This window comes from Chiroxiphia lanceolata, chromosome 1 (assembly GCF_009829145.1).
Source record: "Chiroxiphia lanceolata isolate bChiLan1 chromosome 1, bChiLan1.pri, whole genome shotgun sequence".
NCBI classification, from domain to species: Eukaryota; Metazoa; Chordata; class Aves; order Passeriformes; family Pipridae; genus Chiroxiphia; species Chiroxiphia lanceolata.
Window position 1 is genome coordinate 73,907,308 of NC_045637.1, and position 12,454 is coordinate 73,919,761.

The 12,454-nt window shown below is 36.9% G+C and overlaps 1 protein-coding gene across 7 annotated transcripts in view; it reads right to left on the reverse strand.

Annotated features, from left to right (window-relative positions):
* Window positions 1-12,454, reverse strand: part of SEMA5A (semaphorin 5A) — a 333,475-nt gene that overhangs the window by 187,450 nt on the left and 133,571 nt on the right. For all 7 annotated transcript variants that reach the window (XM_032697771.1, XM_032697806.1, XM_032697781.1 and 4 more), the window contains one exon: window positions 10,288-10,334. In XM_032697771.1, the coding sequence (XP_032553662.1) occupies window positions 10,288-10,334 (47 nt within the window). The remainder of the gene's footprint in view (window positions 1-10,287; window positions 10,335-12,454) is intronic.

Sequence of the window (12,454 nt, forward strand, 5' to 3'; positions counted from 1 at the left end):
TTTTGTGTGTGCTTGACAGTATAAAACTTAATTCAGGTGTTTTTATTGCTCAGATATTCAGACAAAACAGTACACAAAATTCTAATGTGCAACAAAATAACCATGCATCTAGGAATCAGAAAGAGTTTCACTGAGAAAGATTTCATCTCATCAGTGGAAAGTGTGCAAAAATCTGAACATTGATGCAGATGAACTTCCCAGTTCCACTTCCCACAGTGTCTCTCTTCTCACTAGATCTCATTTTCTTCTAATAGTAACAAAGTGGGGAAAAAAGTAAGGAACAGTTTGACCTTTCATCTTTTCAGCTCTCTGAGATGAGCATAAGGAGGGACAGAATCGCTGCCCAGAATTGTCAAAATATCTAGGCAAAAACTTGGAGCTTACAGGCTATAACCCTTATAAGCAGGATTCTCACAGACAGATATTCTAAAAGCAATGGTATGTACAAATGTTGGGCAACTTCTGCTTTTTCCACTGTGGCTTCAGAATGAATGCATTCTGTCATTCATATTTAAATGCAAATTAACAGAAACCAGTGTGAAGTGCAAATACTAGACACTGTATTTAATTTAAAATGCTTAATTTAAATGCTTATAAAGTCAAAAAATATAAGAGCATAAATTTGTATTTTTTTCTAAAACAGTGGAAAAGAGAGAGTCAACTTAATATCTACCCCAACCCTAGAAATATTTACTAATTAATCAAATTTTCTCGAAGGTGATTTCAAAATTCTGAAAAACTCATGCTCATCTTAGTTTTCATTTAGAACTAAGTATTAATCACATGATTAAGTATGAATCACATACCACAAAAATGGTCAATGCCACAATGAAGTTGTTATTTAACTAATAATTAACAGAAATTTGTTTTATTTCTGACCCAGTTACTGGTTTTTCCTAAAACTGATTACCATAACATTGTTTTATCCTGAGTACCCACATAAACATGGAATTCTGAGATTTTCTCAGGTCTTTCATTTGACTTTTAATAAACCTAACCGAATCAGACAATTTTATACCTAAACCAAAACACAAACAATTTTGTGGCTATTTCTGATTACTACAATGGTAGCCGTACCCTGGGAAAAAAGACTAATAGGTTTTCATCAAGGAGGTAATTTTCAAAACTGAATAGACACATAACTGCAGGCATAAATATTAACTTCTAGTAAAACTCTTTTTCTTTAATTCACTTGTTTGCTTTCAATTATATTGTTGTCGTTACTTATAGCAAGATAAAATATCATAAATCTCTCAAGACACATGAGCAGGACTAAGTACAGACCCTAGTCTGTTACAGGATGAGGACAGTCACCTCACAAACAAGGACAGAGACAAGGCAGAGATGTTTCTTAAACGCTTCTTGCCTCGGTCTTCATACACGAATGACAGACCAAGGGTGGTCTCAGTGCCCTGAGCTGGAGGACCAGATGTGAGAATGATAACTCTGTCAGCCTGAAACTGTGCTGGATCTGCTGCTCCAGCTGAATCCCTACAAATCTAAGGAGCCTGATGGGATTCATCCAGAATCCTCAAAGAGGTGGCTGATGTCATCGCAAAACCTCTCTCAATGATTTTGAGCAGCCTGGGGAATCCAGAGAGGTCCTAGCTGACTGGAAACTGCAAAAGTTGTCCCTGATTTTCAAGAAGGGCAAGAAGGAGGACTCTGGAACTACAGGCCTATCAGTCTCACTTCAGTGTGGTAAAGCAATGACAACAAGTATTCTGGGAGATATTGAAAAACACCTGAAGACAACGCAGTCATCGGTCACAGCCAGCACGGCTTCGTGAGTGAAAAGTCTGCCTATCAAACCTAATTCCTTTATGACAGCTAACACACTTAGCTGATCAAGGAAAGCCAGTTGATGTCATCTTTTTGGATTTCAGCAAAGCATTCGATACTGTATCTCACAGGATTCTTCTGGACAAAATGTCCAGCCCACAGTTGGATAAACACATCATGTGGTGTGTGAGCAATTGGCTCACAGGTCAAGCACAGATGGTAATAGTGAATGGGGGAACATCAGACTGGCAACCCATCACTAGTGGGGTTCTGGAGGGCTCCATCCTGGGCCTTGTGCTCTTCAACATCTCCATAAATTACTTGGATGCAGCCCTGGAAGGGACACTAACCAAGTTTGTAGATGACACAAAACTGGGAGGAGCTGTTGACTCCCAGGGAGTCCCTGCAGGGAGGCCCTGCAGAGAGACCTTGATAAATTACAGGACTGGGAAATCAGGTAAGTGCCAGATTCTGCATCTGGGATGGGGCAAGCCCAGATGTACATACAGACTGGAGAATGAGATGCTGGAAAGCAGTGCCACGGAAAGGGACCTGGGTGTCCTGGTTGATGGCAAGTTGAAATGAGTCAGTAGTGCTCTGGCAGCCAGGACCGTGTCCTGGGGGGGCATCAGCTAAAGCATCACCAGCCGGTCGAGGGAGGGGATTGTCCCACTCTGCTCTACACTGGGGCAGCCTCACCTGGAATATTGTGTGCAGTTTTGGGCACCACAATATAAGATATTAAACTGTTAGAGAGTGTCCAAAGGAGGGCAACACAGATGGTGAAGGGCCTAGAGGGGAAGCCACATGAGGAGCGGCTGAGGGCACTTGGTCTGTTCAGCCTGGAGAAGAGGAGACTGAGGGGAGACCTCACTGCAGTCTACAACTTCCTCATGAGGGGAAGAATGGGGGAAGGCACTGATCTCTTCTCCCTCATGATCAGTGACAGAATTCAAGGGAATGGTATGAAGTTGTGTCAGGAGAGGTTTAGGTTGGATATTAGAAGGAGGTTCTTCACCCAGCAGGTGGATGGGTACTGGAACAACCTCCCCAGGGAAGTGGTCACGGCACCAAGCCTGACATAGTTCAAGAGGTGTTTGGACTCAGACCCCCACAGATCACGTGCAATTCCCAAATGCTCAGTAGAGCAAATTGCCCTCTAAAGGCCATAGTCTTAGCCAGAAAGCAATTAAGAGAAATAACATTGTTAATGATGTCAGTATATTACTTAAATAAATCATGTTTTCAGTTTGCCTGTCTTCAAATAAATCCAAAATAACAGCTGAACCAAAAATTTCATACACAACTCTCATATACATGTCTAAATCCAGATATTTCAAAGGACATTTAGTTTTCAATTTTAATAAACTGATTGATTTCCATAGTTTGACATGATTTATCTCTCCCAGATATGACAGCAGAAACATCATATTGTGGTACCATCTGGGATGGGTAAAACAATACATGCCAAAGCAGAAAAGAACTAACAGGAAAAGGTAATAGAAAAATAAGGATACGCAAAATGAAGGTGTCCCAAAATATTGGATAAGCCTATCAGAGAAAAACTCAAAACAACTTTAGTACTCTATTCTCAATTCAGAACAGGACTAGCGTCCTATTCTTTGACTAAGAAGTGACCCTATCAAACATCTAGAAGCAACAATTCACCTCTTACACTGGGCAGAATAATGTTGACCAGGCAAGTAAAATCCTGAAAGCAGCATAGACCCCTTCTTTGTGCCCTGAACCATTTAGGAGAGTAGGCTGTTTTGTTTCTTTGAATGTTTAAAAATCCTTAATTTCAGTAGCAAAAAACTAGTCTCCTAACCTTGAAATTTTTTCCACCTCTTCCCTAGGAGTGAAGAGAGCAGAACTTTTGCCTTATGGAAACAGCCAGTTCTTCCCATAGTTCAGCAGTTGGGTGCATCCTTTTAACAGCACTATGTCAAAAGCTCCTTAGAGTTTAGGGTCAAGATGTGTATCTTAAATTTTTCTGCCCTGTGGCAAGGGGACAAGAGGCTGCTCTACCATTTCCTATTACTCAGATTCAAATGTTGGGCTTTTTAATTTTATGTTTTGCTTTGTTTGTTTGTTGTTGTTTTTTTTAACTTCAACAAGCAACTTCTGAGGATACTACAGCCTTTATGCTAGGTACTGTTGACCCCTAACATACAGGTGTAAGCTGAACTCATCTCCTGCATGGTAGAATTAGCCAAAACATTCTATGCTCTGTCCCACCTAGCCTAGCAGAACTGCAATACTGGAAAACACAATTCTCCCTGTGACTCAGGAGACGTGTCTTTAAGCCTGCTCTTAGAATATACATGGCACACAAAGTGTGGTTGAACTCTAATTAGTTGTTACAGGTCAAAACAGACAATGAAGTTCCATATCAGCATCTATAAGCAAAAATCAATAAACTTGTTTGCAGATACTGTATTACAGATATAATCTCTTCCAAAGTATAATGTATATTCCATCCCTTTTCTAAATTGCTCAGCACTGCAGATTTAGGTGCCAAAGAGCTGAAAGTGTCTATCAGCAACTGCTTGTGGCAGACTCTCCACCTGGGCAAGACAATATAGGAATTAAGACAATCTGCTTTCAGTCTCTATATTAGTATTTTCTACTTTCTTTTTGTGCAATGTGCTAACATTCCTGCACTTTTTCATTACACTGAAAGATGCTGGTTCTCAAAGAAAGCCCATATCCCTCCATAAATATCACCCTGTTGTCACAGAATACTGCTTTTGTCCAGAATTAGCTGAAATACGCCACGGTCCTATACAGTCCAGATATTTGGAAAGCAGCAGCCTGATTTCTTTTGAAACAAATGCTAATTGGCAATTCCTCTTCTATCAGTATAACGTCTTTGGGAAAATGGAGACATGGGTGTCACCTTCTTAGAAGAAGACATTTCCATGATGACCTTTTGTGAATATAATGCAGTCTGGCTGACCACCATACATACCAGGAAAAAATATCCCAAAGGACTAAATTACACCACTATAAAATTCAGATCAGCTGTTTCATGAGCATCTGCTGTACAATGTACATGCATGCTTTTTGATATCACCTCTATTTCACGTGACAACAAGTGCACTCATATTATATATTCAGGTGATCCAGGCTTCCCCTTTATCTTAAAAACAAAACACAAATGTTTAACATCTAAAGAAAAGAGGAGCTTTACTCCAGTGGAATTGAAAATTTTAGTACTCATTTTTCTCCTTTACTGTGAAATCAGAACAGAAAACTACTGTAAATACACCAGAAATGCAGCCTAACAAACAGAGTTAAGAAAGAAAAAACAAAACAAAAAGGTAGGCTTCTTGGCTAAATGGATTAATTTGTCTAGAAATGGACTTGCACATGTACTTCAATACCAGCACAAAACAATGAAAGACACAGCAAATGAAAAATTCCATCTCTGCCTGCCTTTCTTTTTCTTATCTTTTCCCCTATCTCTCAAAATACTAACACATACCAATAAGTCAAAGTAGCAGCAAAGCCCTGCCAATTTGCCAGTATTCTTTTTCTTCAGTTAAACTCTTTCTAAATTTACATGAAAAATTTCAGCTATACTGAAGGGTAGGAAATTACAATTTCTGGAGACTAAAATCTTACAATTTTATAGAAGCCAAGTGTAAATGAGTAACAAGCAGAAATGAGCAAAAGAGGAGTCATACAGCAAATTGGCTGCCTCACATGCCCTCTTACGCAGTTCTTTAATGGGCAAGTCTGCATATGAACCTAGAACATCACACATCAGAAAAACTCTCAAACAATTAGCCAATATATGTAACTACATCTCTGGGGATGGAAAATCCTATGCATGGAAAGAACACTCAGAATGCAGAGTGGATCGGTACTTGGCCAAATATGACCAAATATTGTTATAGAACAGTAGTCATCTTCTGATTAATATATAGGTGAATCTGTGAGCACCAGCTGTTTCAGTAGCAATTTTTTTTTAATCAGAAATGGAGCACTGTCTGCTGGTAATTGATCTCTGCACAAATACACCATAAAATGAATATCAGGATTTGTGTTATCTAGCTTGAGGATCTAACATGTTTTATCTAGCTTTCAGCTGCATGCAAACAAGGTCATTTGGGTAAAGATTAGACATATGTGAAATTAAGCACTGCTGGCCAAATTCATCCTTTTCTGGCTTAAGTCAAGTTATAAGTTTGGTCAGAAACTATTGTTATGCAAGTAGAAAACACCATAATGCAAATACTAAGGGTATCACAAAAAAAGTACTGGAATGCACTTAAAACATCAACAAGTCCATCTATAACTGCCACAAAGAACTAGCTCTGGCTCCACAAATACTTCTAACTCTTCTTTAAATTTCCAATTGTCTAATTTAATTATCTGTGCACTTGCCATACAATCAAATCCAACAGTCTGCCACCAGAAAAGTATCAACAAGAGGAAGTACTGTATAGAGGTGTCATTGTGATATGCAGATGCACTGCCCTTTGCTTTTTTTTTTCTTTTTCTTTTTGAAACTGTGCTTTCAACACCAACTCAGACTAAGGCAACATTTCAAATACCTCTGCACATTTTGCTCATTCCTAGCTCAAAATCAGAATTTTGCATGTGCAAACTGTCATCTTTTGGTCACTCTGTAACTTGTTACCTTAATTGTCTCTGGAAAATTTTATGAGCAAACTCAAGCATGTGCCGTGAAAATGCCTTAACCACCTGAGTTTGTAAAGAAGTTCATCTTATGGAAGAAGAAAAGATGCATATGTTCTATCAGGTTTATGAAAAGTTTATGCATGCTGGCTTGTAAAAATGTTTATGGCAATTGTGGCATAAAGGCTTATAAAGGTCAGGAAGTATAGCTTTTCACTCTTTACAGACACATTAGCAAACTTGTCATGCAGGTAGACACAAACAAATGTTTGAATTTAGAAGCTCTCTTTCCAAAAAACTTGGAAAAAAAAAAGGTAAAAACAGACACTTGTGACAGACATCCTCCAAATGATGTCAAAAGCCCACTATTAATGCTGACCTTTGCTAGACATCATCTTTTTTAAAAAACATTTTTGAAAAAAAAAGTATTCATTTAAACACTACTATTTAGATTTCTGCTTTTATATTTTAAGAAAAACAACAAAGTTTTCAGGAAATACAGCTTTCATCTTGGCCAACATTTTTACGGATCATTCTACTGTTGCTTGAGGTGAGCAATAACAAAGCAAAGTTCACAAAACAAATCCATGCAGAGTCAGGCCTTCTATGTCTGTAAGCCTACTATTGCTGTAGCTAGTGATAAAATATTTGCCCTTCAACAACCACAGCCCAATGAGTGCTTCTTTCCTAATCCATAATCATTATGCATGCATTGTTCCAACAGTCAGCTTTGAACAATTTGACTCAGGCTTCTCCATTAAGAGCTTAAAAGGCTTTCACTTGCTGTACTCTTCTTTATTTTGCTACACAAAGAAAATTGCTGAGATACATCAAATACTGGTTTGCTAAAGATGCTATCATATGAAACCTGCTTACTCAAACAACATGCTCTTCCTATAAAGCGCAGAACACAGAACCATGACATGCAGAATGACAACTTTGATGTACTCACAATAGGCAATGATATTTCAGTGCATGTCCCCAGCTCACATTTAAATGCACATCCTGTCTCATGCAGTCTAGTAGCACTCTAACCCTCACTTTTACAAGGGATTAACTTTCATTAAACTGATGGAAATAGTACCCTTTCAATACATGAATCTCTGTTCTGCATTTCTTTTGTGAAATATTGCATTTCAAATGGCTGCCTGGTTTTGGTTTTGGTGGAGTTTTTTTCTTTGTTTATTTATAGTTTTAAAGGAAAGTTATCTTGAGTTTCCAAACTATTTTCCAGGCATACACTTGTAAAAAATAGGACTTACACATACTTCAGCCCAAAGTAATTTTTTCAAAAGTTTGCAAACAAGAAATCATTATTTTAATTTATTCCTTTTAGAGAGTTTTCCTATTAAAAAACCAGTATCTGATAATATTCAAAAATAATACTTTATTTATAAAATGTCTTGATTTTCAAAATACATAGAAATTTGTAAACGAAATTTTGCAAAGATGTTTTTGTTATGAGATTATTACCGTTCCAGTTTGGTACATGTAACATGAAGCCTATTGTCTTCATACTGGCAGCATGTGCAAAAACTAACAACATATTCTAAGAGACATTTAGGCACGACAGACAAGGAAACTTGCTTAGATAAAATAACTGAAGTGCATCAATGGTCAAAAGTTTGAGGCATTCTCTTTTTTTTCCAGACAGAAAAGTACAGTGAGAAAGATTCAACTGACGAATCAAACTAAAAAACCAAACCAACCAAAACAAAACAAAAAAAAACAAAACAAAAACAAAACAAAAAAAAACAAACAAAAAAACCCCAACAAACAAACAAACAAAAACACACACACACACACACACAAAATCCAAACTAAAATGCATCAATTAAAGAAAATAAACAAGTTATAGAAGTCTGATTGAAAACTGTAGAAAAGGAGGATGCAAATTGTTCCAATTTGCTTCCATGCTGAGAGTATTGCCATGCAGGAGGAAAAGTCAGCAATTTTTTCTCCCACTTCCAACACACAATAACAAAGACAGACCTTGAGCAATTTTCTAAGATACTTAAACAACAGATGTATAGGTTGTCTTGTTTCTAGCCCTTTTGTCTTATTATGAGCTACACTGAAAGCTTCTTACAGCTAGCACTTCACCATGCAACTTTTCTTCCAGATGTGAAAGCATGGTTTATTAGCTTGTAAAACATCTGCATGTTTTTGCAAAGGCTGGTTCATGCAAAAAATCAAAGCAAGCAACATAAGTAGAAGAATTAGAATAGATTTATTTTTTTTGCATTATTATTACGACAAAAACTGTGTGAAGAAAAAAAATGCTAAAAGCAAATTTCTTCTGTCCATACATAAAGTGTCAAAGCGTTCAGTCCCTCAGCAAACAAATATAACTAGCACATAGAATATTGAGTTAAACCATGATATGCTTTATTTCTCCTCTGAAATTCCATCATTCTGTTTTGCAAGGATTCCATATAACTTCTGCTTTGTTTCTCACTTTTTTCCCCTATCTTTTCAACCATAATACCCGATTACAAAACAACCTAAATATGTTGTTTAGTTAGTTTGGAAGTCCTAAACAAAAAAAAAATCAAAACAAAGGCTTCAGCCCCCTCACAGCTGATTTGGAGCTGCCAGAACTCACACACCCAAGGAAACACATCTTTTGAATACTGGCTGTTCTAGGGCACTCTAACAGAACCAGAAGGGAAGCAGAGGGAAAGAAGAGGAAGAAAAGATCTGTGAAGGAAAAATATGAAGGAGTCATAATGACAGGTTTGAAAATTAGGGAAAAAATTTGAAGATTAAGTGTATGGATAGTAAAGATATGCTGGTGAAAGAAAAAAATTCACACTTTCGTTTTGATTTAGAAACACAAGAACCCTAAAGGTTTGTGGAAAAACGTTTGAAGATACAGAGACGAATCAGTGGTGCTACAACACTGAAGACGGAATAAGAAACTTTACCAAAAGCCAGCTTGAGAAGACTGTTTAAAGGCTTCTTAACATTCGTAAGACTAAAGCCTAGTAACCCAGTATAACTTCACAGCATGATTCTGTGCTCGTTTTGTATTTTTGCTGATTGGGGTGAGGGGATGTCTGGTTGAGTTTCTCAGCACAATTATAAACCTCCGTAATCTCCAGATTTCTTCCTAATTAGTGAATTTAGCCTATTGATACATATTCTAACAGAGAAAAGCCGTGAACTTCAATCTATGAATTAGCAGGATAAACTATAATGGCATCATCAGAGACCTCTGAATGCAGTCTCGCAATAAGAATCTTTAGGACTTAAATTATTTGCCAGGATATTGAGTATGGTACAGAAGGTGAAAGTAGACAGCCTGAATTCTGTATATTAAAAGTGCTTGGTGTGTCACAGCCTTAAACACTAGAAAAAAAATTGAATATTTATTAATACTGCAATTTTGGTTAAAAATAAGCTAACTTCAGATCTTGTTTCTAGTAGTCTAGGAAGGTAGATAAAGACTGCAAACTTAATTAAATCATACACAAAATGTTCTACAAATCACAAGGATGGCCTTACCTGAATGCATTTTACTTTTCTGTATTCAAGTATATAGTATTACTTTGTAAATTGAAAGGGACAGTACTGAATCTAAATGTAGTAAATTTTAAATTGCATTAATGAAAAGACTATGAAAATCCACTCTAAAGCAATCACAGCAGAATAACACTAGGTCTGTATGGCCTGGGACAAAGGCTAATCCAGAATTAAAATGGATAATATGACTTATTAATAAGAGGCCTCAAAAAGGACAAAAACAGATGCATATTTATGTGTAGACATGAAGCTTATGAATATCTTGATTATCTGCTTTAAAACATCTGCTTACCTACATCATGCAGAGAAACTAAGGAAAGAAATAAAACATACCTGTATTAGAGAGAGATCCTCAAGGTTCAATCTGAAGAGGTAGTTTCGGGGTTAAAAAAATAGTAGATAAAAATTAATTGTTACTGGTGTTGCTTAAAAAAGTCTTGTTAGTGTTTAAATAAAAGCAAAATTAATGCATATAAAAGACAGGAAAAAATTAAAAAGTAACAGGTATTCAGGTCTTCAAATTCTTTCAGGGACTGTCTTAATGTATAGCCCTTTGGGCTAAGGATTAAGTTAATTTCTAAAACAGATTTTCAGTTTGAAGAACTGGCTGAATGTGAATAATGTAGATATTTATACTGCATGAATGTACATCTGATTCATTGCTCCAGTCTTCCTTTAGAATCAATGGGAAGAAATACTCTGTGCTTTGGCAGATTCATTTCAGCAGGGTCAGATAAGAGGACAGGTAGGTTAAATGAGAATAAGAAGACAGGTAGGTTAAAGCTGTCCATTTCTCTCCACAACGATGGGAACTGTATGCAATTAGCTCAGCCACATATATGTAAAGTTTGAAGCAAAGCATCCCAGTATGATGGACTACCTATAGAAGCCTCAGAGCTTACACAATTCTCAATGAAGTCCTGTCATACATGATTTAATTTCTTTGAAACCTGAGATTTTTTCCCCCACAGACAGCAGGAATCACACACAAACCAACTAAGCATTTTCAAAAGTCTGTGTGTTTATTCCAAAAATATTTCTCACTCCACTTTTTCTTAACAGCAATGTCACTGCATTTACAGAACTTGGAAGAGTTCAGGCAAACCGCAAGATGTTACACAAAGGCACTGCTTGAAACCTGGGGAAAGGATGGGGTTGGGAGACTCGGAAGGGTGAGGGTGCCCCACTGACCAAAACCACTTCCTCCAGTACATACTAGTGCAATATGTGCGTGCTATCACAACTCCTTCTAATACATTGTGTTATTGAGTTAAAGCAGCTGTCTTATTACCCATGTTCTGATAAACCAAGTGCATTGGTAGCCCTCGTGGTGTCAGCCCACGACCCTCAAAAAAATGAGCAAATATCACACCATCTTTCAGCTGATTTCAGCACATCCTTCCCTAGCATAGATTGTCTTTTTTGCTAGGTCTGAATACGGCTTTTCTATGTTCCATGTCCGTATCCCTCCTGCACCATTTTTTCTTTCTTTCTTAGTTTCTTCTCACACTTCTCTTTTCATTATTTTTTTCCTACATTTTCACAGAAATAACATTCTTCAGTCCTCGTCTGCCTAATTTTTACCTTATTTAAATCAATTTGATTTTCCAATGCCACTACAGAAATTTAGTCATAGCCACTTAGAAATTTAGTCATAAAATATCTGTAACATCAATTTATAAGATTTTAACAGATTCACTTAAAGTAACAAAAACCACACGATAAAGAGATGAGTAAATTTAAACTTCAAATATTTGTAATATTCACAGATTATCTGCAATATTACATCCATGCGAGTAGTAGAAGTGTAATCAAAATTAAAATTAGGCCACATTTTGAGATAAAAATTCTTTCCAAAGAGATATGAGGTATTGTTAATGGGCACAGATGGTCAGGACCTGCAGTTTACATCCCTCTTAATTTCTTTTAAATGAGACAGTAGGGAAGCAGAAAGGAACAAAACCAAATTGTGTCTTACTCAGAAACACAACCAATGTCATGGCAAATTTAACTTATGGACTTTGGGAAACAGCTATGTGTTTTTTATCAACTCTGGTACTTATATGGCCTACTTAAATTGTGGCTGTACAGGAATCAGGTCACTAGTTTTTCCTAGGAGTATTGCTAAAGACGGTTACTAAAAATGCAGGAGTCCGCCTAATAAGAGCAAGAATTCATGATAAAGTAAAATAAAGACAGAATATTTATTATTAGCACAGGTAAATCACCACAAAGAAATAACTAAAATACTTGGGTTTGAGTGAGACCTGAAGTGGGTAAACAAAGAAAACAGTACATTGCAGAACAATGTTTACACAAAGCTTCACCAACATGCTACATGCAAGTAGACTTGAAAGACTTTCACCAAAACACCAGGAAGCATTTCTAACACATCTCCACCCTCTCTGTAAGGACAAAAAAATACCTTCACTTCTGCAAAATGTCTTGCTCAGAATTATTCAGCAGGGAACATAAATACTTAGTCTGCTCCTCATCTCAG